Source organism: Nannospalax galili, unplaced genomic scaffold, assembly GCF_000622305.1.
Source record: "Nannospalax galili isolate Female #2095 unplaced genomic scaffold, S.galili_v1.0 scaffold291, whole genome shotgun sequence".
Taxonomy (NCBI): Eukaryota; Metazoa; Chordata; class Mammalia; order Rodentia; family Spalacidae; genus Nannospalax; species Nannospalax galili.
The window spans coordinates 3255426-3283172 of record NW_008330588.1 but is presented as its reverse complement, the minus strand read 5'-3'; the positions used below and the strand labels follow the sequence as shown (position 1 = coordinate 3283172).

The window sequence follows — 27747 nt, the reverse complement described above, 5'->3', positions numbered from 1 at the left end:
GCAAGTTGCTTATTCTCTAGGGCTCTGACCTGGACTCCAAGATAAATATTTAATGTAGAGGGTGCCGCTGAGCTGCCAAAGGTCCCAGCTTCCTGTTTCTCACAAAAGGAGGCACAGCCATGGGCAAGGAGTTGAAGGCTGGCTACCAGTCCCATCTCTATGGGAATGGGGAGCTCAATAAACAGCCTAGGAGGGGGCAGGGAGGAAAAGGGGCCCCACTGGAAAGCTGAGTCTTTTGCTTAGCCCCTTCAGCTCTGCCTGGCTACTCCAGCCCCGGCCTTCCTGGGCCAGCTTTACACCCTCTTTCTCAAGCTGGAGATCACAGTGTACTGTGTTCTGAGGTGTTTAGATGGCCTCACAGAACACAGGATGCAAGATCTCTAGGGCCTCAGGGCAGAACAACCTAAGGAAACTTGATTAATTCCTTCTTTTGCCAATATTTAGGGAGAATTTCTCCTCTTTAAAGAAGATTAAGGGGAGAAAAGTAGCCAGGTTCAGAGATTGGGCCAAGAACCAAGTGTCTGGTTTCCTGACACACCCCCCTCCCCCTGTCTGCCCGGCTTCAGCTCCTTGCTGCCAGCATGGCTCTGAGCTGGGCAGCTCCCAGTGGCATATTAGAGCCAGGTAACATGGTCCCAGATAGTGCAGCCCTGTTGAGCACGCCATGTGCAATCCCCTGCATACCCTCCTGTCTATGGGAGACCTCCTCATTAGTCTGCTGCCTGCCTACCTCAGGCACGGCCTTCAGTCAAGGGCTGCCTTGGCCACCACAGCCACCTAGGCCCAGATAAACAGTTATGTAATTGCTCTGTTTTCCTAGCTATCTGATTTCAGTCACCAGGAGCCACACCCCACCCCAGGCAGCCAATTCTGTCCTGCGCACATCCCTCCAGAGCACTCTGTCCTCAGCCACCAACTCTGGGCACCATTAGCCAAGTGACTACCCATGAGAGTTGAGAGTCTGCCCTTTGCCTGAGTCACACTGACATCTCCCCTGCTGCGGGGGGGGGCAGTTCCCCATGTTAAATAAAAGGTCACTGTTACTCCCTTTCTCCTCCCCAGGGACAAACCCCAGTACATCCATCAGGTGGGCTTTCAGGACCATTTTTATTTGTGCCCTCAAGAGTATCTTCTTTCTGCAGCTCAGAAAAAGATTAGCCAAGAACTTCTCTGGAAGGGGACTACAGTGACCCAATGGCAAGGAACAGAAGCCAAGTCACTGTGGATGCACCTAGAGACTGTTTCGTCCCCTGGGCTCCATCCTTTCTCCTGGGTCAGCTCCTGCAGTGCTGCCAGCTAAGTTCTACTGATGGCCCCTGTCTATGCCAGCCACTCATGGGAACAGGGGCAAGCAAGGGAGGAAAGTGAAGTGACCCATTTTGGGGCTTCAAAGGCCCTCTCCTGTGCTGACAGTGGCATGACCTGACCCATCTGGAACTCTGAGTTTTTGGTTTAGTCCACTACAAAGTGAAGGATCCCAGTACAGATCAGGGATGGTCAATGTGGGGCCTGGTAGACAAGACAGGTATGTAGGACCCCATGGAAATAAGAGAACTAGGCTTTCAGGCCTGCCTCACACAAATCTTTCCATGGCACACATATAATAGGTACCTCAGGGCTCTCACATCTAAATCCAAAGGCTATGAGAGAAATCATTTTCTGCCCAATTTATCTAACCTCTCTTCTGGGAGGCTCTGACATCTCACCAACCATGGGTCTCTCTCCTTTTTACAGTGGGGCACATAGGCACCATGGGCAGATGGGTGCCTTTTAGAAGAACCAAGCTGGATAAACTTCCTTCAAGTTTTTAGGGAAGATGAAAAGCCCAAATAGCTGTCTTTTAGAAGGCAGCCTTTATAAACAGATAAACACTTATTTATAAGTGATGACCTGAGGGAAGGCAAGCCAATTTAGCTCAGCCACAGAATCAGGAGCTGGAAAATTAGGTCTGTCCCAGCTGTCCTTCCCAGCTCAGGTAAACTGAGATAAGGGAGACAGAGAGTCGACTGGCTGGCCAGAGGACACCATGAGGTAGAGCTCTGGCCTCCAAACAAAGGATAACCTGTCTTCCTGCCTCCTTGAATTCTGATGAACTGTCTCCTTCACTGTATCAACATTAAAAGACTTAATTTACTCCTAAACAATTAATCTGCTGTCAACATTAAACAGAAAAAAAAAAGTCATGATCTTTAAAAAAGAAAAAAAAAAAAGTAAAACCATCTAATTACCTATAGCAGACTAACAAAGTAGGGATTAGAACCAGATCTAGCAAGGGGTCAGTGTGACTCTGCATGTCCTACTTCCTTTCTAGGCTCTTAAGAAGCTTCCCACGACTCTGTAAATAAGGGCAAACATTACCTCATCTCACTGGGCTTTAGCTAAGGGATAAGGACACTGTTAACACGGATGTTACTGGGATAACAGAACCTAAAATGTTCATTGGCTTTTGTGCAGTTAAAACTCTGGGCTCATTTTTTTTCTGCTCCGAAAACTGCACTGTGGCTGTACTCAATACAAAGGTGCTGTTTGGGGTTAGCATTTCTACTTCCATTGCCATAATCTGTCCAAGTCCCTCTCCAAGGCCCCAGCCTTTTCCTTGTGCTTAGCCCCTGCTTGTGCAGAGACACTTATCTGTTCTTGTGAATCCACAGCCCCTTGGTATCTAACTAATGTTCAGAGGAAGGGAAAGGCTGGTCTGATACTTCTGAGCTTGGCAGTCCAACTCTACACCAACTCTCCTCTGGCTTCTGACTTTTCCCAGGCTGGAATTCACCCATGTCTATTGTTGGGATCATATGCAGACTTATTAACTATCATAAAATCTATTTTTATGCTTGGTAAAGACTGTTTTCTGGGTTGTTCTTTTCTTCAAGGAGGGGCCTCTGCTAGAGAGGTCACAGAAGGAACAGGGGCTTGAGTAGGCATTAGTGGTGGGCATAATGCCGAGAGGCAGCCAGGGGCAAACGAAGGGGGCTTTAAGTGGGGAAAAGTAGGAACTCATGAGCAGCCACCAGAGACTGAACTAAAAGACTGAGGGATAAGACATCCTTTTTGTCTTGAGGGAGCCCTCTCTTGGGAAGGGAATTCCTTGGCATTGTCAGAGACCAGATATCAAAAGCCAGGCTTTCCCTCACCTCTGGACTAAATGGATCAAAGCCAAATTATCAGTAGTACCTCCACTAGAAAATCAAGGAAATAAAAGACACAGGGAGTCAATGACAGTATTCAATTTTAAGGGTATTTTCTTCTTTCTTTTAATCTTAAAGATGACTCCAATTTACAGTAAGAAAGTTCTAACAAAATTTTATTCACAAAAAAGGACTTCTTAAATTTCTGTCAATAAGTAACATCTTCACTAGAGTCTTTAACATAACTGACAGCAAGAAAAAGCAGGTAGCCTCTAAGTACAGCCAAATAGTCCATCATTCAAGAAAGCCTCAAAAAACCTGCACCAGCCAGCCTTGGATGCCCAACTGCCTCATCTCTTAGGCAGCAAGAACAGGAAGCTTTCCTGGAAAACATCTGGTGACACTTCTAGTGGGGAAAACAGTGGATGGCTACAGTGCAATGGGGAAGAGAACGAGGTGCTCTCCATGGCATCTTCACAAGGTTCTGGGACACACATCATCTTTTTCTTTTGGCTTTTTGAGACAAGATTGTCCTGTAGCCCTGGCTGGCCTAGAACTTGCTATGTAGACCAGGCTGGCCTCCAACTCATAGAGCTCTGCCTGCCTCTGCCTCCTGGAGGGCTGGGATGAAAGGTATGTGCCACTGCATCTGGCTCTGACGCTCTCTTTTTAAAAAACAAACAAAAATACATGGGTTCTCATTATGTAGCCCTGGCTGGCCTGGAACTCACTATGTAGACCAGGCTGGCCTCATATCTGCCGTGATCCTTTTGCCTCAGTCTCCTCAGGTGTGAGCCAAGCCAAAACCATGTATTTATTTCTCCCAAATCACAATCTATGGTTGCTTCCTTTTAATCACATACACTTCTTTGACAAGCCCAAAAGAAAAATCTAACAAGGATGTGGAGGTACTTGGAGAGCTGTAGCAAGGGAGTAAAGGGAACGTGGACAAGGACTTACAGGCAAGCAGTGTGCAAGGCCCTACTTCAGAGCTGCACAGAGGGATGGTCCATGTCCACATCCTTGCTGCTTGATCTGGAACCACCTAGACTGGGCATGAGGGTGTTGAAGATGCATAACCCTGGCTCAAACAAAGGTGTTATTTAGCACGCCTTGCCACAGTTGCTGGGGTGTGAGGTCAAGGCCTCCCAGGAGGGAATGTGCTCCCAGTATCATCTTTGTGACTCCATAGATGAAGGCAGCTAACACTGACCCCATTCACTTTGGCTGGCTAGACAGAGGTAGGGCAGATCCCAAGTCCCAATGTCATGTAGACTCCCTCTCTCAAACTGTCAATGGCACAAAGCCTTATTGTTAATTCAGTTTGCTGCTGGCATCCAAGATCAGAGTACTGACCATGTCCTTTGACTAATAACTTTCTTTTCTAAAGACATCTGGTTTTTCTTATAGCTTTCCTATGAGTTTCTGACCACAACAAGGCCTTAAAGGGACTATGGCAATACCATGCTTCAGAACTGTCCTTCACGTGACCTAAATACCCTTCAGTGTCTCACTGGGCCTAGCAGATGGCAGGAAAGATGGGGATAGGATGCCAGAGGAGATGAAACTCGTGGTTATAACCACAACTAATTTAAGAAATTGGAGCCTCATACCCAGGATTGGGGCTCTAGGTTCACTCTTCCTCCAGATTTTTTTCTGCCTGGGTAGGGAAAGCTGAAAGCAAGAGACTTGGGTTCCACTGTTACTATAACAACCAGGTTATATATTGAGGGTTCTAGAATGTTGCTTCAGTAGTCTTCACTGGTTAGGGACTAATTTTCAAAAAAACACTGGGGAGAAAAACCTGATGATTAATATAAAGGAAAACTATACAGTTTTCAGAAATCCCATGTTTACTCCTTAATGACATCAAATAATCTTCTATTGGTCCAACATTGGTGGTTTTCTTTTTCCCATTTTTAAGTGTCAGGAAATGATCCCTAAGTTTTCGGGGTAAGAAAACAGATGTTCACTATCAAGACAGACGTGCTTCATTAAATGGCAGCTGTTCTGAAAGAACAAAAATGGTAATGAAAATACAAAAAAAGAGGACAATGCTGATATTCCTGGACAGTCTGACTCCTCTATTCCTAGGCAAGGAGCCATATCAATCATGCCCATTACAGTGTGACGATAAGCAATGTTCACTTTGCTGGTCCATATCTAGTCACAAAAGACCAGCAAATCAGCAGTGTCTGTCCTCATAACCAAAGTGTCACCCTGAGATTACAAAGAAACCTGAAGCCTTTTATAGTGCACACCCTATTCTCTCTCCTCTCTCTCTCCCCCACCCCTCCTGATTTTACTCTAAATATTCAGAATGCAAAGATTAAAAAGAGATGTTCTGAACTTTGTATCAGACGAGGTTTTAAATTTTTATTTATTAAGAAACAGTCTCTGGTAAATGTGAAATTTCATATGGTATATATTTAACTACAATTGGGAAACCTGGTCTGTGAGAAGCATTAGAAAAGTTTACAAAGGAGTCCTCTGACGTTTCTAGGAATCTAGTGTAAGAAGTGGGTTGTTTTTATTTTTCTGAATGGGAGAGGTTTCAGTAAAAGACACCTTAATGTGAAAAAGAACAAGAGGGAAGTATTTTTAGCATCTTTAGGACACAAGGGAAAGATGTAATAAACCAGAAGAGACTTTGAAAATGCCAACACTGCAAAACTTTGACAGCAGTTAAAATGTTTGGAATGATGGCCTTAGGGAGAAATAGTCATCCAAGGGCAAACCTAAGTAAGGAGGCATCCAGGTGGAAAAATTTAAATGACAATATTTGAAAATACGTTAAAAGCCTTCAATGAAGTCTAAAGTGAAGAAAAAGTGGCTACAACAACATATTCCTAGGGTTCAGGTCCCCCAAATGGGTTTGAGCCACAGATACAACATAGGGCACCGTACATCAATTGAGAGCTCTACTTGTACATTTTTTGTTTTTCACTTTATTTATTTACTGCAGTGCTGAGGGATGAACCAAGGGCCTAAATCATGTGAAGCAAATCATTGACTTTACCACCAGCTGAGGCCCCATTTTAAGAGGCCATCTGTTACCATACAGGCACACCTAGCACATGACTTTCTAAAATATCACAATACACATGTGCCTTTTCTGCAGAAGCAAAGTATTTTTTTTATAAACATCTTCAATTTTTAAAATAAAGTTCTTCTCTGATTTAATTGGTTAATAATGTATATATGTGGGTTTGTACATGTGAGTGCAATACCTGTGGAGGCCAGAGAGGCATCAGATCCTCTGGGACAGGAAGTTACAGGAGTTACAGGAAGTTGTGAGGTTCCTGACACAGATGCTGGTTATAGAACTCAGATCCTCTGCAAGAGCAGTACATGATCTTAACAGCTGAGTCACCCATCTCTCCAACCCTGTTTTCACCCACACATCCATGTAGACCAGGCTAGCCTCACACTAACAGAGAACCACTGCCTCTGCCTCCCCAGCACTGGGATTAAGGTTTCTCAGGTTTTCTTACATTTTGGACTTCACACCTCTTTGCTGACCCTCAACAGCTCTGATGGTACCTATAAACCATCCTTTTGTGACACTTCCATCATAGAAACTGGATCAACTAATACCACTTCTAAGAAGATAATGAAGATATTACCAATTAATTCCTTTTTAAGATTTTTATTTTTAATTATGTGTATGTATGTATATCTGTGTGTGGGTTTGTACACGTGAGTGCAGGTGCCTGTGGAGCTGAAGTTATAGGTAATGAATGGTAAGCCACCCAACATGGGTGCTGGGAACCAAACCTGGGCCCTCTGCAAGAGCAGTAAGCACTCTTAATTGCTGAGCTGTCTCTCTGGTCCCCTAATCATCCCTTTTAAATTAATATATTTTTTTTTGCTCATAGGGATTTGCAGTAACTTTTACTACAGCCTGCCTATGGAAGTCCTAGGATTGCACTACCTGTGACTGTGTGTTTCAACAGTATGATCTGTCATAGGGCTGACTTTCACAGGAGAGCTTTTCAAAGACAGGATCTTTTCTACCAATGGGATTCAGGAGGAGAATTGTATAAGGATGTCCGTGTGGTTAATTCTCTCTCAAGTACAAAGAAATGACAACCAAGAAAGACAGTTACTCAGGGCTTTTCCTCTTTTCTTTTACAGGCTTTGCTCACAATCCAGTTAAGATACTTTATCTCCTTCCACAATGCCCTCTCCCTGACTCCCGCCTAGATAGGGTCTGACCTAGCCCACTAGGCTGGCCTGGAATTAGAAGTTAATTTTTTTCTTTTTTATATGTATTTATTTATTTAGTGTCTGAATGTGGTACTGGGAATTGAATTCGGGGCCAAGTGCTCCACCACTGAGTTATACCCTAGACCCTCTTTTTTTTTTTTTTTTTTTTGTCTTTTTGAGACAGGGTCCTGGAACTCACTATGTAGACCAGGCTGGCCTTGAACTCACAGAGATCCGCCTGCCTCTGCCTCCTGAGTGCTGGGATTAAAGATGTGCGCTACCACGCCCGGCTAGACCCTCACTTTTAAATTAAAAAAAAAAACAAACAACGATTTATTTCTATTTTATGTGTATGAGTATTTTGCCTACATGTACGTTAAGTGCACCATGTTGTGCCATGCCCTTGGAGACTAGAAGAGGCACTGGCTCCCCTGGAACTGGTTGTTAGCCACCATGAGGGTGCTGGGAACCAAACCTGGGTCCTCTACAAGAACAAGTGTTCTTAACTCCTGAACTATCTTTGTGTGTGTGTGTGTGTGTGTGTGTGTGTGTGTGTGTGTGTGTTCACATTGCCATGCCACCATGTGGGTGCCAATAATCAAACTGAGATCATCAGGCTTACACAGAAAGTGCTTTTATCTGCTGAATCATCTCACTGGCCCTTGTCTTAAACTCATTATGTGGTTGAGGATGACCCTGAACTCCTGATTTTCCTACCTCCAACTCCCAAATGCTGGAATTACAGGCCTGTGCCAACCTACTTGGCTTTTTTTTTTTTTTTTGTCCTTTTGAGACAGGGTCTCCTTGTAGCCCCAGCTGTCCTGGAACTCACTATGTAGACCAGGCTGGCCTTGAACTCACAGAGATCCGCCTGCCTCTGCCTCCCAAGTGCTGGGATTAAAGGTTTGTGCCACCATGCCTGGCCTACTTGGCTCTTTAACAAACAAAGCAATCAACGCAGGCAGATTACAGTTCCCCAAGAATACTTTGATCTTTGTCATGAACACACTGGAAAATGTTCGCAAAAGGTATATATATCAAATGGCTAACTTTTCATTTTTTTTCATGAAAATTATATTTCTTAAAGAAGAAAATTATGTTGCTTGTTTTTCTTCTTTCCCTGAATCTCCCAACATGACTGTTTGAGACACATGCTTTAATGCTAAGCTCCACAGTCCACATGACATTAATGAGTTCTGTACATTTCCATTTTCCAGGTTTTGAGCTGGAATTCATCAGTGAGTACTGTGACATGTCACCTATGATCAGGTCAAGCCAAAGGAGGAGCGCAAGTAGCTCCCAATCTTCTACTGGTTGGTTATCACATTAAACAACAAAACAAAACCTGGGGCTAGAGAGATGGCTCAGCAGTTAACAGAATTTGCTGCTCTTGCAGAAGACCTGGATTTGGTTCCCACATGGTGGCTAATGCCCTTCCCTAACTCCAGTTCCAGGGTATTCAACATTGTCTTCTGGCCTCTGTGAGCACTGCATGCATGTGGTACCTTTACATACATGCAGAGAAAATACTTACATACATTTAAAAAAAATTACACCCCCCCCCCAAATAAACCACACTAATAAGCTAGTCTGGTGTGATGGTGCACACCTGTAATCCCAGCACTTGGGAGGTAGAGGCAGGAGAATCAGGGGTTCAAGGAAAGCCTCACCTACATAATGAGTTCACAACTAGCTTGAGTTATAAGAGACCATGTCTCAAAACAAAAAACAAGTGGCTGGTGTGGTAGTGCACGCCCTTAATCCTAATTTGGGAGGCAGAGGCATGCATATCTCTGTTCTGAGTTCAAGGGAAGGCTGGTCTACATAGCAAGTTCCAGGTCAGCCAAGGCTACAAAGCAAGACCATGTCTTAAAAAACAGACAAGTGGGCTGGAGAGATGGCTCAGTGGTTAAGAACACTGGCTATTCTTACAGAAGACCCAGGTTTGAATCCCAGAACCCATATGGCAGCTAACAACTGTCCGTAACTCCAGTCCACGGGCACTGCACGACACGGGTGCTCTTACATACATGCAGACAATATACTCAGTTCCAGGGGATCCGAAAGCCTCTTCTGTCCTCTGTGGGCATTGCATGACATGGGTGCACTTACCTACGTGCTGGCAATACATGCATACACATAAAATTAAATAAATAAATAAAATATTTTTTAAAAATTAAGAAAAAAACCACAAAAAAACAGACAAAAAAGCTAAGAGGCAGCTATACCTGAACCCCTGATTTCATATTCCAGACTGCACTAATCAATGTTACATATAATTAAACTGAATGATGGAGAAACAGCCCAGTGACTAGAAGCTAGTTTTCTAATTCCAGAAGACAGGAGACCTTCACTTATCTGATGCCCTTTAGCAAGAATCAGTTCACAAGGAGCTCATTCCACTTTGATCAACTTCCAGAAAGGTAGTTTCAGACACACTGACTATGGAAAACAGAAGGATGATGGGAAAATAGATGCAATGACTGATGTGATGACACAGGAGGACATAAACATGCCTTGATGCCGAAGGCTCCAAGGGCATTCATACATTATTTACAAACATAACTTCCTTTGCAGGTGGAGCACCTGGGATTCAAAAAAAAAGCAAAAACAAAGGGCAAAAGACAAGAGTTAGAACTTGGAAGTCTTCCTCCCTTCAACTTCTAAGAGGACCTGACACCAATCACGTGGTCAGATGGACATATTTTCAGTAATTCTAAGAAAACCTTTCATTATTATCACTATTTTATTTATGTTTATGTGTATGTTTTGCCTACATTTATGTGAGGGTGTCATATATATGCCTGGTGGCCACGGAGGCCAGAAGAGGGCATCTGATACTCTGGAACCGGAGTTGAGAAGAGCTGTTAGCCACTATGTGGGTGTTGGAAACTGAACCCTGGTCCTCTGGAAGAGCAAGCAGTAAGTGATCTTAGCCACTGAGCCACTTCTCTAGCCTCTGTTATTATTACTATTATTTTATTGCATTTATGTTTTTTTTTTCTGGTCTTTTTTAGACAGGGTCTCCCTGTAGCCCCAGCTGTCCTGGAACTCACTATGTAGACCAGGCTGGCCTTGAACTCACAGAGCTCCACCTGCCTCTGCCTCCCGAGTGCTGGGATTAAAGGCCTGTGCTACCATGCTCAGCTACAATTATTTTTTTATTTATATCATATGGGTCCTGGGGCTCAAACCAGGTCATCAGACTTAACCATCTTGCCAGCCCATCCTCACCATCTTTTACTCGACTTTATTAGAACACATTCAATCATCTGAGTGGTGAGGATATGGCTGGGTGGTGCTATAGTGCTTGCCTAGCATACATTTGGCCCTGGGTTCAAATTCAGTACCACAAAGCAAAACAAAACAGAAACCCCACACAAACAACCACAACCACATAGTACGGTTGTTCTCTTAGAAGCTCAAGTTTCCATCAGAAGAGAACCAGTTTTTGCAACACCAAAATCTAAAAGAACTTTCATCAATGGCACCCAGCAGAAGGGGAAAAAAAATGAAAAGACTCTCTTGAGTTAGAAAGTTACTAGTCTTAAATGAAAGATGTTACCTTCCCAAAACAAGAGAAAAGGTTGACTAGTTGTTCAAGTCAGAAACCCAGGGTTGAGGTTTCCAAGGCCCTTTTTATTAGGGGAAGGTTCCCTTTAGAGCACATGACTTCACATATATTGACAACAATGAGATCTGTTCCTAAAAACTGGAGGGGCAGAAGGGGAAAAACAAAACAGATGTACATTTAATATATATATATATATATATATATATATGTATCTGCTTTACATAAATTAAAAGAATTTATAAAATGGTCACCTTTCTTACAGAATAAATGCAGACTGAATTATGAATGCACCTCCAAGTTTAAGTTGTTTGAGTTGTTCTTGCTTCCAATAATAAATAAATAAAATTTGTTAGAAGGTTTGGGATCCATCTGCTGCAGGACTCTGAATCATCACTGGACTTTTTTTCCTTGGTCGCTCTTTCGCACATTTGTGGGCGCTGGGTTTACCAATCTCACTGGCCTGTCAGGACGCCCATTATCTTTTCGGGGTGGCATTCTCTCATTAATTCGGTCTAGACCTCGAGCTTCTTCAAAACTTCGGATCTTGTGCGGAAGTGAAAACCCTCTGATGGCTACAGAGAAGCAGCAAAGTGGGTGGAGAGAGCTCAGTCAGCAAAATTAACAGCTTAAATCAAGTTTCCCAGTACACAGCAACCTCTTAACACACAGAAAGTTGGCTAGAGAACACATATCTGATGACAGGCAACATGTGATTAAACCAACCTTGTCTACAACTACTATTTCTATACAGCCCAAAGGCCAGTAGAAAACGAAATGTCCACAAAAGCTCCGTGTGACAGAAATACACTTGACAAAACAGAGATAAGTTCTTAGCCTCCATATATTTGAAATAATGTTTCTTATGGGTCAGAAATGTGCTCAATGCTAGAAAAAGGCAACACCAGGAGAAAGAGAACACAGAGTAGTTGCTTTAAGCACAAATATCACACTAAGCACGGGGAAGTAACAAGAGAGCTGATCTCTTAAGATAGCTTTTTATCTTGTACAACCAGGAGTTGATCATAAGATAAAAACCATCAACACAGCTTCTAGATTGTTTCCTTCTGACTCAACTTTGGATATTCTTGTGGTATTTGGGACTGAACCCTAGGCTCGCAGACCCAGGGCAAACATTCTGCCACTGAGCTATAATCCCAGCCTGATTCAATTTTGTACTGACCATCTTATCTAATGAAATAACTAGTCAGTTTTATAAATTCTGATGACTTTCATCTAAAACTTTGGAAGTAGTAGTACTTAAAATATGGCTCCACAGAAACAGATACCTTAGCTTGAATGCTTTAGGTCAACTTCAGAAATGAAGCAATCTAAATTGTCATCTACTGTGGCCTCTGCTCTTGCTCACCTTTTAAGGCATTAGGTAAAGAGGCATGCCTATTTGACTATCTGAATCCAAAAAGAGTGGATTTAAACCATTTGACCTCTCATTACCAGCCACACAAGTGCCTGTCATTGCCTTAAAACTGATAGTCAGATAGGACTTAAGCTGTGCTGAAGGTCAGCTGAATAAAAAAATGACACATGACCATTCCTAGGAGCAGCTATTCCTTTTCTCTTATAGTTCTGGTGATGCAACAGTAAGTTCAGAAGTGTTCAGAAAGCTCTTTAGACTAGCACACAGACACAGGGGCACATCCACCACAGTAATATGGCCATACCTTCCTGGGCCTCTACCGCTTCTACTGTGGCTGTAAAGGGCAGGAGCAGTGGCATGCAAAAATGAAGACAGAGAAAGAGGGAGTAAATCAACGGTACTGCTGCCAGCACAGATGCCCCAGGGTCCCACCTGCCAGCCCCCCAACTCAGTAATGAAAGTTAGAGAAGCGAGAATTATTATGGCAAGTAACTAAAATGGGGAGTGGTGGCAGGGGGGGAAATTCCTGGCACTTTAACATTTCAGGTGGCGCTGGACTGTTGCTCTCTTTGTTTGGAATAGCTACCTGCTAGTTTATGTCCTGATACCACCCATCAAAATTACTTGTCAATCAGATAATTTAACACCACATGGGTTTGTTTATAATTGCTTGGAGACTATCAAACCAGCTACTGATGGGTCCATTTTAAAATCTCATTTAATTCTGCTTCTTAGTGCTCTGAAATGACTTGTGTGAGGTTCAACTCTCCTTAACCACTTAATTAAAACATTTGGACTGAGAAAAAAATGGGTTACAAGTGAGAGGCCATTTCTGGCCTGGAGGTGGACTATCTGTCAGACATTGATTTGAACCCAAATTCATGTACCCTTTAGACACTAACACAACTCATATCTTTTGTTCCTTGTGCAGGGGAGCAGACCAATTTGAAGAAAGCCCTCTTCTCCCAACAGGAGAAAATTAGCACCAACAGGTAAACTGCCTTGTGCCTTTGTTAGTTAAAACCATAATACATGAAAAGGTTTGAGTACAGCAAGAAAGATTCTGTTAGAATCCTGCCAACTCCTTCAATAGAAATTTTCTTAAATTAGGAAAGGATACTGAGCATCTAAGAAAGGGGAAAACTGCCAAGTTAATGAACTTCCTAAGGCAATGTGAAAGTGGGTAGCTGGAATTGACTCATCAAGTGCTCAGACCTGCCCATGTCTGAAGGCGTGTGGACACACTGCCGCACCTCTAATCTCAGACGCACCTGATGAAGTGTTTCCTCACATGGCAGGCATTACCCATGCAACTGTCAGGAAGTGGGAGCCAAAAGCCAATTAATTTTCAATTTGTGTAGCAAATGTTTACCAGTATTACATTTTGGGGACCCTAGGAGGGTCTCTCTTCTCTCTGTCTCTTTCTCTCTCTCTACCTATCTATATATATTTATTTTATGTGTATGAGTATAGTGCCTGCATGTATGTAAGTGCACCCATGTCATGCAATGACCGAGGAAATCAGAAAAGAGCATTAGAACCCCTGGAACTGGAGTTATAGACAGTTGTTAGCCACCATGTGGGTGCTGGGACTCAAACCCAGGTCCTCTGCAAGCCCAGTCAATGCTCTAAACCGCTGAACCCTCTTTCCAGCCCTCTAGAATTGCTTTTTAAAAAATTTACTTATTATTTTATTTTATGTGTATGAGTGTTTTGTCTGCATGTATGTAAGTGTACCATGTGCATGTAATGCCCAAAGAGGCCAGAAGAGGGTGTCAGATCCCCTGGAACTGGAGTTAGACGTTGCTAGCCACCACATGGGTACTGGGACTCAAACCCAGGTCTTCTGGAAGTGTTCTTAATCACTAAGAAATCTCTCTAGCCCCAGAATTTTTTTTTTTTTTTTTTTTTTGAGACAGGAGCTCACTATGTAGCCCTGGCTGGCCCAAGGCTTGCTATGTAGACCAACCAGGCTGTCCTCAAACTACAGGAGATCCACCTGCCTCTGTCTCCCAAATGCTGGAACTAATGGTACTACAGGCATGCACAACCATACCTGATTAAGCCAATAGCTTTCATATATTTATAGCTGTATGACTATCACAATATTCATTCAAAACATTTTCATCGTCCCTCAAAGAAACTCTCTACTCATTGGCAGTTACTTCCCATTTCCCTTCCTCATCTCTTCCTATTAACCTTAGTCAACCAAAATCTACTTCCTAGTCCTGTAAATTTGAAAATGCCATGTAGGAGGAATCATGTAAGATGGCATTAGTGACAGCTTTCACTTCACAATATGTTCAATGTTCACGCATCAACTTCTTACTTTTTATGGCTGCAAAGAATCCTGTTTCTATACCTTTTTCTGGTTGTTGTTTTATCCAGTGGATGAACAATGAAGTGGTACCTGCTTTGGCACTACGATAGAGAATGCCATTTGAGGCTATCATGAAGAACGTCACTTATGAGCATTTGTACACAAGCTTTTTTTTTTGTGTTTTTTTTGAGACAGGCTCTCTCTGTAGTCCCAGCTGGGGCCTGGAACTTGCTATGTAGATCAGGCTGTTCTTGAACTCACAGAGATCCACCTGCCTCTGCCTCTGCCTCCTGAGTGCTAGAATTAAAGGCGTGTGCTACCACGCCCGGCCTCTTTCATTTTCTAGATAGGATCATTATAGTGTAAGAGTTTTCTTTAATATTTTATTTATGATTTTTTATTTTATGCATGTGTGTATTGCCTGCATATATGTAAGTGCACCCATGTCATGCAATGCCCTCGGAAGTCAGAAGAAGGCATCAGATCCCCTGGAACTGGAGTTACAAATGGTTGTTAACCACCATGTGGGTGCTGGGAAGGGAATCTAGGTTCTCTGCAAGAGTAGTCAGTGCTCTTAACCACTGAATCATCTCTCTAGCCCTCGTAAGAGTTTTAAATTTTGATGTAGTCTAAATTTTTAAACTCATCTATTTTTATTTTAGTATATGAGTGTTTTCCTGCACATATGTAAGTACACCACATACGTGCAATGCCCAGGGAAGGGGGGTTAGGAGGGAGGGAAGAGGGGAGAGAATATGAGGGGGTGTTACAAGGAGGGTCCAGGGGAGTGAAGAAGGTTGAGTTGATGAAAATACATTGTATATGTGTATGAAGTTGACAAAGAATAAATTAAAGCTGTCATTAAAGTTTTTTTTTTTAACTGTACATTTATTTGAGGGACATTAAACCCCTCTATCTGAAAGCTCTTTTCTTTGAAACTAAACAAATTAAGAAAATAAATGAAGCTGGGCTTAGTGATACATGTTTATGGTCCCAGCTACTCAGGAGACTGAAGCAGGATGACTATTTTGGCTCCAAAGTTCAAGGTCAGCCTAGGCAATTCAACGAGGCTGTTTTGTTTTGTTTTGTTTTTTAAAAAAAGTAGAGACTATATACTTCCAAGGAGAAAATGTTTGGTCTTCCTTTTAAATAGCCGAGTTTTAATACTTAGTATTCAACTTGAAAGAGGAAGAGGAATTCAGTTCTCTTTAAGGTGGGGGAGGGGTACAGTGGGAGTTCCTACTAGCCAAACCAATGAAATTTCCACAAAAGAAAAAGAATTCCTCTAAATGTTAGGCTAATAAAAGGAGGGAAATGGACAAACAACTTAATGGAATGGGAACAAAAGCAGCGCAGCAGAGCTACTGGGTGTGGCGGTGCAGGCCTAAGCCCCAGTGCTCAATCCCAGCATTCGGGAGTTGGAGGCCAGCTGGGGCTACATAGTAAGTTTCAGGTTAGTCCGGATAACAAAGTGAAACCTGGCCTCAAAAACTGAACAACAATAAGAAAAAGCAGTGAAAGTTTAAGATAGTAGTATTTTATTCCCACACCAGTTTTCATGTCTAGAATTAGTTCTGATAACGTGATCTGTCTCTTCTTCCCATTTGACCACATCTACATTCTGACAGAAGCTAATCTTTTCACTGCAGAATTTCATAAAGCAATCTGCCTAGAAGCCAGTTCTGGGCAGTTTTTGGGCCACTGACAGAAGTGACATGACACTGGAGAAGAGCAGGACTGCAAGCAGAGGCAAGCACCCTCTCTGACTGAGAAACCCTTCAGGTGAGTCTCCTTAAGGACTGAAAGATATCATGATGTGTGTGGCATGTACCCAAATCTGAAGAATACAGCTCAATTCCACCCCCTCCCCCCCTTTTTTTTTTTTCTTCTTTTTTTTCCCTTTTGAGACAAGTTCTTAGTATACAGCCCTGGCTGGCTTGGAATTCACAGAGATTCCTTGACTCTGCCTATCTGGTGTTGGGAGTAGAGGTGTGTGTCACCACAGCCCACTTCAATTCCTTTTAATATGTATTTACACACATATAACTGCTTCTTAGATAATGATATGGAACATTCCCAACACTCCTGAAGGCCATGTGCCCTCTGGGTCAATATTCTCTGAACAGAAGAAGCACTGTTTTGTCTTCTTGTTCTTTTGTATATTTTATATGTATAAGGTGTTCTGCATGCACGTATTTGCACCACATGCACGCAGTGCCCACAGAGGCCAGAAGAGGGCATCAGATGTCCTGGAACTGGAGTTACACATGGTTGTTAGCTGCCACATGGGGCTGGGAACTGAACTTGGGTCCTCTGCAAGAAGAGCAGAGCAGCCAGTGCTCTTAACCCCTAAGCATTTCTCCAGCCTCTGCTTGTTCTTAAACATATATATCAGTCTTTGCTCTTTTGTGAATGTCATTTAAAATTTGATTTATTTATTGAAACCAGGTCTATGTACATCCAGACTAGCCTTGAATTTGCAATCCTCCTGCCTGTACTTCCTGAGTGCTGGGCTATTCCATGTTCAGATGGCATTTTAAATTTGCTACATCATATGGGAAACTCAATCATGTTGTTGCATGTACCTATAATGCTACTTTTTATGGGTGAAAAAATAGTTCATTATATCAATATTATGCAGTTTATTCTACTATCAATGGAGATAGGAGCTACTTCCAGTTTGGTATTATTATGAATAAAGTTAAAAAATCCTTATGGACATGGATATCCTTGGTGTAGAACTGCAATGTTATGGGATACAAATGTGTTTAGCTTTACTGTCTGGCCAAGTAATTCAGCCAGTGTATAAGCCCACCAGCATATATCTACTTCTAGTTCTCCATAGACACACCAATACTTAATACTGCCAGATTTAAAAATTCTAGCCATTCTTGTGGGCATGTGGTAACATTTCATTGTAGTTTAACATTCATTTTTTCAGACGAATAACTATACTAAGCATTGTCTCAGATGTTTACTGGCTGTATTGAAATCCTCTTCAGTGAAGTAACCGTTACAATCATTTGATTACATTTTCTTTTTTTCTTATTTGTAGTTCTTTATTCTGAAACAAGGCATTTGTCAGGCATAGGTACTCCAAAAAACTCTGCAGCTTGTCTTTTTTATTAAACTTTTTTTTTTTTAAATTAATGTGTATGTGTCTGTGTAAATATATGCCACATGGATGCAGGTGTCTAGAGGCCAGAAGAGGATGTCAGATCCCTCTGGAGCTGGAGCTATAGGCAGCTGTAAGCCACTAGATGTGGGTGCTGGGAACCAAATTTAGGTCCTCTAAAGAGCAGCAAATGCCCCTAACCAATGATCTGTCTCTCCAGACCTCACATGGCTTGCCTTGTCCTTCTCTTAACTGTGAATTTTATTAAAAGGGCATAATTTTAATGAAATTTCTTTTCTTTTAAGGCCAGTTCTCTCTCTTTTACTTACAGACTCTTTGCCTACCCCACTTGCTGCAATTTTCTGCGAGTTTGTTTTACCTTTTGCATTTAAATTATAATCCACTTTGAATTGATTTTTGTGTGTAGAGGGAAAAGGGTCACGATTCATCTTTCTCTAGATAGATATCCAATTGCTCTAAGCACCAGGTACTAAAAGAAGCCCCTGGCAGGGCGTGGTGGCGCACGCCTTTAATCCCAGCACTTGGGAGGCAGAGGCAGGCGGATCTTTGTGAGTTTGAGGCCAGCCTGGTCTACATAGCAAGTTCCAGGACAGCTGGGGCTACAGGGAGACCCTGTCTCAAAAAGACAAAAAAGAAAAAAAAAATGCCCCTGACTGCTGGTCATGGGGTACACCTTCCAGGAGAGGCCTCCTCATACTCACCAGTCTCAATGGTCTGCTTGCCTCCAGAGAGGACCCCCAAGGGGAGTGTGCCTGTGGGAGTGAGGCCCTTGAGAGTCAGCACACTCTCACTCTCTTCCCTGCAAAGAAACATGGAAGCCCTAGTTAGTGCCAGGGAGCCACGGCACAGCAAGCAATGACACCCGAAGGAAGATGGCAGAAAGGCAGAGACAAAGACAGGTCCCACCTTCATCTGACCCAGGTGTTCGGTAAACATTTCAGTTTGAAACAATGAGCCAGTCCTTTTTTTAAAACTGGAGGCACTGGTAGCTGGGTACTGTTTCCTACACATTATCCCATTTGACCTACCTGACAATCTGTGAGCTGTGTCCTGTTATTATCTCTCGTTTACAGACAAGGAAACTAAAACCCAGAGATTAAACCAAGACCACACAGCTAAGGAAAACCAGAATCTGAGCATGGGGAACCTGGCTCCGAAATCCACACTAAACTTCTACAATCACTACATCTAAGTCAGTATAAAACGAGCATTTTCCAGAGCACTATTAACTTTTACATGTAAGTCTGCGTGTAGCCGGAAGACCTACACTTAACCAGAAGACTTGCAGTTCTGACGCCAAACTGCAACCCTAAAACATTACTCTAAAGTCAACTTCTAACCTACTTTCCGAATGTCTTCATCCCACAGTGTAATGACAGACAGATCCTTACCGAAGAATTGAAAAGACCCGTGCCATCTTCCCAATGGCTCTGATTTTATTCTTGATGACCTCTTTTCGAACTGAAGTGCCTCCTTAGAGAATACAAAGAACAAGTGGGTTAAAAAGGTGTGGTGACAGGCTGGCCTAAAAAATGCAAGATGAAGTATCTGGTATTTAAATTAAAGAAAAACATTTTTAAAAGAATCAAGGATTCTTTAATTTTTAAACAAACAAACAAACACCTCAGGAAATTCTAAGGAGCAAGAGAAAAAGGTGAAGTAAAGAATGAAGGGGTCACAAAAAGATCAAGGAGCAGGAGCTTCTGTGGTTCTGAACACAGAGAAAAACGTGACAGAAACAAGCTTCACAAAGACAGCTGCTACAAACAAAGATCTCTGTTGAGAACTGTGGACCACCTTAGGATGCAGGGTTTGGTCTGCCAAAGGGCAAGTGAGCATGGGAGCAACTGTCTTCCCACTCAGCACAAGCTCTCCTGAACTCTGTGAGAACTGCTTTCCATCTATAATTTTCAGTTCTTCATACCAGCAAGTTATTTCTTCAGAATACTACTGACGACATGTAGTACAGGTTACAAGAATGGGCAGCTATTTTAAAAAGCAACACTGAAAAGCTCATGCAAGACCTTATGGCCTTTTCTTATCTAAGATTTAGGAAACAGCCCAAACACAAGAAGGGAAGACTGAGGTATGCACCCAGTAGCCACATCCAAAAGTCAGAACAAGACACCGGCTTTTCTTCCTCTCTCCCATCTCTCAGTCCTGCTGGACCAAGCAACAGGCCGACGGAAAACACAGCCATGCCCACTGAGGGAGGATGGAAAGTCGTGTAAACCTGCTCAAATACCAGTTCAAAGCATCTAACCAGTCAATGGTGACAGGACAGACAGTGAGAATTTAGCTCATAGCACATTTCAGTTGGATACCTTTCGGATAGCTTGAAATGTAGTTATCTTCAGGGAGAAGAGACACCAAGACACAAGGAGATGAAGACAGACACATGAGAAGAGGATGCACGTATACATGGAAGAGAAAAAAAAACAAGTGAAATGCATGGGGAGGAGCAGGTGTCATTTCACCAGCTCAGAGACGCCTGGTCCCTGAGAAAGTTAAATGCAGATTCTTTTCTCAGTCATTTCTTCAAATCCGTAATGGTTTAACATTTTATATTAATTCCCATCTATCATTATCCAGCTCCTCCCACCCCCATCATGAAAGTAACACCAAACAAAAGATATCTTTTGTAGAGCCAAACAAGCAACAAAACAACGGGCAAGAACAATTTACAACTCTCAGTCAAACAGTATGCTTTTGTTTACTGGACTCCACAGCATTATCTTATTTTTCAAGAGATATTTTCCTTTTCAAAAGATTTAAGCCTTCAGAATTTCAACCTCATTCAAGCTGCTTTCTGAAGTTGGCTTATGAAGACTTTGGAGTCTGAAAATCCTTGTTGGTTGGCTCATGATTTAGGAGCAGGGGATAGAAGCCTGGCATGGTGGCACACACCTGTAAGCCTTTAATCCCAACACTCCAGAGGCAGAGGTGGGAGCTGGAAACTTGACTCTGAGCTTTACCTGGCAGGCCTGTTATGAAATGTACAGTGTGCATTTGGTCACTTACTTCATTGTATTGCCAATCCAGAACACATCGGTTTTAGAGATCAGCCTCCAGATATGGAGAAGAAGCAGGTGCCCAGTGGCAAGTAGGCTTTTAACTGCCTTTCAAAGGGTTCTCGCCTAATCCATTTAGGTAAGCCCAATGTCCCTGCCCTCGCCTCAGCTCAGTTCTAGAAACTGGTACTGAAACTCACCATTCCCTACTACTAAACTGGGCCTCAGCCTTCTCAACTTGTTCTAATTTGTCTCCCCCAACGCTGCCCTCTTTGATGCATTTTTTCCTCAGCTTACAAAAGTTCTACTTCCCCACATGTGTAGGTATGTTAACTTTCACTTTTTAAATTGAGAAGTATAATGAACAGAGGAAAGTGTATGTGTTAGTCTTTTGTCAAGTTGACACAAACAAGAAACATCTAGGACAAGGAGACATCAACTGAGGAATTTCCTGTTAGACTGGCCTATGGGCATATCTATGGGGTATTTTCCTAATTGTTGATTGATGCGGGAGGGCCCAGCCCACTGGGGGTGGTATCGTCCTTAGGCAGAAGGCCCAAGTTACATAAGAAACTTTTGCTGAGCAAGCCAGTGAGCAGCATTCCTCCATGGTCTCTGCTTAAGTTTCTGCCCCCAGAATCCTGTCTTGACTTCCCTCCATGATGGACTGTGAGCTGTAAGTCAAATAAACCCCAGGTTGTGTTTGGCCAATGTTTTATCACAGCAATAGAAAGCAAAATAGAACAGTATACGATGCAAATATGTATCTCAATGATTTTTTAAGAAGCAAACACTGTAAAACCACTCACTCAAGGCAATAAACAGAATGTTGCCAAAACCCAATTGAGTATCTCTTAGCATGCAGTCTCTTACTCCTAGTTTTACTGGAATCCTTTTCCTTACTGTTATTTATAATTTTACCATGTCGGCATGTATTTATATGTACTAGAGTTTTCACTGTTTTGTTTTTTAAATTATCACATTTACTTATGTATTTATTTACTTAAAGTATGTGTGTGCATGTACAAGGAAGTGGAGGTCAGAGGACAACTTGTCAGGAGTGCACCTCTCCTACCCTCTGGGTGCCAGGGATTGCACTAGCAGAAAGCGCCTTAACACTTAACACACTGAGTCATCTCAACAGCCCAGTTTTCACTCGTTTTTGTTGTTGTTTTGAATTTTTTTATATTTTATTTATTATTTTTATTTTATGAGTGTTTTGCCTGCAGGTATGGAAGTACAATCATGTCATACAATACCCATGTATACCCTCTGAAGAGGATGTCAGATCCCTTGGAACTGGAGTTGCAGGGGTTGTTAGTCATTACGTGGGTGCTGAAAACCGAACCCAGGTCCTCTGCAAGAGCAGTCAGTGCTCAAGTACTGAGTATCTCTCCAGCCCCCCCCTCCCAATTTATCATTTTGACTGCAGTAAACATTTGGGTTGGTTCTAATCTTTGGCTACTACACGCAGGCTTCTGTGAGTAATCCTATACATCTGTTTTTGCAGCACGTGTACACATATTTCTGGTAAGTATGTTCTTAGGTTATGTATATGTTTAACTCTGGATAACAGTTTAACATTGCCTTTTTTTTTTTTAAAGTCTTTTTGAGACAGGGTCTCCCTGTAGCCCCAGTTGGCCTGGAACTTGCTATGTAGACCAGGCTGGACTTGAACTCACAGAGACCTGCCTGCCTCTGCCTCCCAAGTGCTGGGACTACAGAGGTGTGCCACCATGCCTGGATCTATCAATTTATACTTCTGTATATGAGCATTCCTATTACTACACATGCTAACACCAGCGATATGGTTCATTTTTAATTTTAGCTAATCTAGTAAGTAGGTAGCATTATCTCATTGGGATTTTAATTTGTATTCTCATAATTATTAATATGGTTGAGTATCTTTTCATATTTTTGTTAGCTATTTGGAAATCCTCTTTTCTGACATTACCTGTTCATACCTGATCATCTTAATCTGTGGCAATTTAATCTTCTGCAAATAGGCCTGTTGGTTGTGCTGCAAACATCCTGCCTGTTCTACTCTGCCAGGTTTTCACATGCTTTGAACAACACAAGCTCTTACTTTTAATGTTACCCAATTTATTAATCATTTTCTGAATGGCTGGTGCATTTTGTGTCCTGTTTAAAGGCTTTTTTTCCACAGCAAGGTCATGAAGATAATTTTATATTACAAATACTACAAATTTTGTTTACATTTCAATTTTTTTTAAATTTTGCTATTTGTTGAGATAGGGACTCTCTATGTAGCACAGGTTAACCATGAACTCACTATGTAGGCCAGGCTGGTCTTGACTTAGGATGCTAAATGCTGGATGACAGGTACGCATCACCGTCTTCCTTTTGTCTGCCTGTTGCTGTGATGGTGGTAGCGCTGGAGGAGCCCAGGACTTTACACTTGCTAGGCAAGTACTCTACCACTGAGCTACATCCTCAGCCCCTTTGTCTTTCATATTTGAATGAAATACAAATACACAAAAACAAATTCCAGGTGGATTTAATTTTTTTCAAAAGTGGGCATCCATTATTGCCACTATTTTCTTACTGGTCTACAATGCCATCTCTGCTATAAATCAAGTGTCCATACACATAGCTCTATTCTGCATTCTCTATTCTGTTTCAGTGCTTGTCTATCCTTGAATTAATACTTTTAATTGCTATAGTACTTTATAGTATATCTCAACACTTATAAGGGCAAGCCCTTCAATGTTATTCTTTAAGACTTAGGCTATTTCCTATAAAGTTTAGAATCAGTCCTTTGCATTGCCATATCAAGGTTAGGTGGATCCTGTTTTTCCCCAGCCCACTGGCCCCTGCACTGTAGCAATAAACCTGTTTCTTAAAATACTGTTAAATGTCCCAGCACTCAGGAGGCAGAGGCAGGCGGTTCTTTGTGAGTTCAAGGCCAGCCTGGTCTACATAGTGAGTTCCAGGACAGCTGGGGCTACAGGGAGACCCTGTCTCAAAAAGACAAAAAAAAAATTATATTAAAAAAATATTTTTCTTATTGCCTAACCTAGAAATTATACCATGCACCTGTAACCTATCAAAGTATAATGTAAGGGAGGGGGTACAACTCAGTAGAGCATTTACTTATCTTGTAAGAGGCCCTGGATTTGATCCTCAAAACTAAAAAAAAAAAAAAGAACAATGTGATGGGCCCATTCTTCTTCTTCCCAAATAATACAAAGTCCTCAAGCACTATATTCATCCTGCTAGTGTTACCACATATTCTAATTATTCAATTCCAACAAAATACATATTCATTTGGTTTATGCACATATTTTCTAATTTTTATTCCTTCCTGGATTCCCAAAATTTTTTCTAGTATTTTCCTTCTCCTTAAATATCCCTTTGAATTTCGTTTACTATGTACTTTCTTTAAATTCTCTTAGTAAAAATGTTAAGGGATAGGGTGGTGTCTGCAATGCCATTTCCCCTTATGATCCTCCTTATTGGGTACTAACTTTCAGCACCTTGAACATGTCATCCATGTTTTTCTTGCTTCCACTGTTTCAATGAGGAGCCTGTCAGTTTGGTTTTCTTTTAGGAGTAATCTCTGCTTTTGCTCGCTGCCCTCAGTTCTTTGACTTTCACTTTGGCTACTTTTACTGAGTGGTTGTGTGTTGTTTTCTTTGCATTGCCCCTGCTCTGTGTTACAGGGTTCTTCAGGTGGAGCTCGATGTCCCATCAGTTCTCAGAATTCTTTCATCTGTGTCTTTTCAAATATTGCCTCTATCCTGTTTTCTCTGCTTTTTCCTTTGGCACACCAAACATGCGTGTGCTGGAACCACCTGTGCCACATGTGCTGTGCTCCTTATGCTGCTTTTGCACTTTCCTTTTGGTTTTCTCTTCACGCTTCAGATCGTTTCTTCTGACCTCTCTGCCAGGTCGCTTATTCTATATTTAGCTTGGTCAAATCTGTGGCTAATTTGTTATTTTCCAGTCCTAGAATTCCACTTTTGATACTTTATAAAATCTGCTCCATTCTCTTTCATAATTCACAGTTTTTGCTTACATTCTCAACCTAGTCTTCTATGTCCTTGAACAAAGTAGGGTTTTTTGGTTTTGGTTTGTGTGTTTGTGTGTGTGTGTGTGTAGTTATTTTAAAGTTTGATCTGATAATGCCAGTGTCTGCGGAACCTGGTGGGTCTGCTTTTAATTTTTGCTGTTTCTGAAAATTCTTTAAAATTTTTTTTATTTCATTTATTGTGATGATAATGATGATGACAACGACGATGACACAGCATGTGTGTGTAATGGGGAAGGGGCTCATGTCACCGTGTGAGCGTAGTGATCAGAAAACAACTCTGCGGGAGTCAGTTCTTTCCTTCCACCTTTATAGGGTTCTGACGACCCACTCAGGTTGTCAGGCTTGTGCAAGTTCCTTTACCACCTCAGCAGCCTTATTCCTAGGAATTCTTCCTCTTCCTCATGCATGTTATTGTATCTCCTTATTCACCTGGTTATTTCTAGTTGTCAGCCGCGCACCTTTTATTTGAAAGACTGCTTAGTAAGGTCCTACATGATGTTATCCTAGTCTAGAGAGATCTTCTTTGTCAGGTACCTGAGAGACTTCTCTTAGATGTCAAGGGCTGCAATGAAGTAATGATAATGCCTCTTTCTAGCTCACCCTGGCTCTTGCACATATTTGACCTTCAAGGGACCCAAACCAATGAGCAGAAACTTATGAACACTCACATTCTCCTTGAGAAACCCTAATCCTCCACGCACACATAAGGCTACCAAAACAACTCCTTAACCTTTTACCCACTTCCTTAAAATTTACGAGTGTACTCAATAATGGTCCAGTTCAACTCTCTGGATTTCCATCTTTTTCTATTCTCATTTTGTAATTCTTTACTACTTGGTCACCTTTTGCATGGATTTAAAACAATTAAAAAATGTTTTGTCTGGATCTTCTAGTTGCCTAACACCTGGGGTTGAAGTAGAAATCCTTAGATTCTATCACCTTTAAAAACTTAAGTTTGGGGCTGGAGAGATGGCTCAGCAGTTAAGAGCACTGGATGCTCTTGTAGAAGACCCTGGTTCAATTCCCAGCACCCACATGACAGCTAACAACTGTCTGTAACTCCAGTTCCAGGGGACCTGACACCTTCTTCTGACCTCTGAGGGCATTGCATGACATGGGTGCAGCACTTACATATATGTAGGCAATACACTCATACACATAAAAAAAATAATAAATAAAATTATTTTTAAAAACACCTAAGTTTTGGGCCAGTGAGATGGCTCAGTAGTTAAGGGTGCTTACCACGAAAGTGGACTACCTGAGTTCGATGCCCAGAATCCACATGGTGGAAAGAAAGATGTACTCCTGCCAGCTGTACCACGCACCCCATCCTACCCCCCATCAAACACACACAAAATAAATGTTTTTTTATATTTTATTATTTTTATTTTATGTGTACGAGTGTATTTCCTGCATGTATGTGAGTACACCCATGTCATGCAATGCCGCGGAGGTCAGAAGAGGGCTTCGGATTCCTCTGAACTGGAGTTAAGGATGGTTCATAGCCGCCATGTGGGTGCTGTGAATTGAACCCGGGTTCTCTGCAAGAGCAGTCAGTGCTCTTAACTGCTGAGCCATCTCTCCATCCCCAAATAAATGTTTTTAAAAATCCAAATTTTTGTTGGTAGTTTCAGTGTAGTTTCAGAGGGAATGGAATTACAAATGTCCATTTTAACCTAAAATGTCCTTTTAACAGAAAGCAAACAAACTAATCTTTCCTTGTCAAGAATATATTTCCTTATAACCTCATACCCTGGAAAAACTAGGAATGAAAAAAATTCTATCCATTGATGTGTGTGTGTGTGCATGCATGCATGGACAGGTATGTGCACTTGTGTATGAAGGCCAGAGGTCGACATCAGGTGTCTTCCTCAATTGCTTTCCACCCTATTTTTAAACACATGCTCTTCATATCACTCAACTAGCTTTATCTCAACAAAGAGTTAACGACTATGCTCACTGCACATTTGGCTTTAGAGTAATAGTGTTGAGCAAAATTCAACTGGCATTAATGGAGTTTGCAATTGATTAGGGGTAAAATACATATTAATAATGAAATTATATAAATAAATGTAAAAACTGTGATTCTAACATATGGTGATATGTGACAGCTTTACAGGGGTACTAGATCTGGAAAGGGAGGTCAGAAATGTCTGGGAGGAAGTAAGTTGAAATAGTGCTAACCAGAAGAGAAGGCAAGAAGTGTTTTGCTTGCAAAAAGGAAGTAATAGTCCAAATAGAGGATCTGTCATCTATACACCTGATAATTCATTAACCCTGTTCTCTACTAGGGAGACTATTTCTTATAATTAAAAACAAGATTCAAAGCCGGGTGTGGTGGTGCCCGCCTTTAGTCTCAGCACTCAGGAGGCAGAGGCAGACAGATCTCTGTGAGTTCAAGGCCTACCTGGTCTAAATAGTGAGCTTCAGGCCAGCTGGGGCTACAGGGAGACCCTGTTTCAAAAAGGCCAAAAAAACCCCAAACAAACCAAGATTCAACAGATATTTCCATATATCATATTGGGCACACACATTATAATTTTTGTTTTTGGTCTTTTTGAGACTGGGTCTCCCTGTGGCTCCAGCTGTCCTAGAACTCACTATGTAGACCAGGATGGCCTTGAACTCACAGAGATCCATCTGCCTCTGCCTCCCGAGTGCTGGGATTAAAGTTGTGCACTATCATGCCCGGCCACATTATAATTTTTATTTATTTATTTTTATTTTATGTGTATGAGTTTTTTGTCTGCTCCCATGTCATGCAATGCCTATGGATGCCAGAAGAGGGTGTTAGATCCCCTGGAACTGGAGTTAAGGATGGTTGTTAGCCACCATGTGGGTGCTGGGAACTGACCCAGGTCCTCTGCAAGAGCAGTCAGCCCTCTTAACTACTGAGGCATCTCTCCAGACCCACATATATAATTTTTTAAGTATATCATT

General features: G+C 42.0%; 1 protein-coding gene across 4 annotated transcripts in view; it reads right to left on the bottom strand.

The window, feature by feature from the left end:
• Window positions 1–10456: 10456 nt before the first annotated feature.
• The window catches only part of Ppp3cc (protein phosphatase 3 catalytic subunit gamma), an 84478-nt gene continuing 67187 nt past the window's right edge, over window positions 10457–27747 (bottom strand). The window contains exons 11-15 of one of the 4 annotated variants that reach the window (XM_008850439.3): window positions 20067–20093; window positions 19134–19215; window positions 18444–18541; window positions 12591–12620; window positions 10458–11483 (exon numbers count right to left, since the gene is read on the bottom strand). In XM_008850439.3, coding sequence (XP_008848661.1) covers window positions 11302–11483; window positions 12591–12620; window positions 18444–18541; window positions 19134–19215; window positions 20067–20093 — 419 coding nt within the window. In that variant the 3' untranslated portion in view covers window positions 10458–11301. Of the gene's footprint in view, window positions 11484–12590; window positions 12621–18443; window positions 18542–19133; window positions 19216–20066; window positions 20094–27747 lie in introns of all 4 variants that reach the window. The other 3 variants (XM_017802643.2, XM_008850443.3, XM_008850450.3) reach the window with 3 other exon arrangements.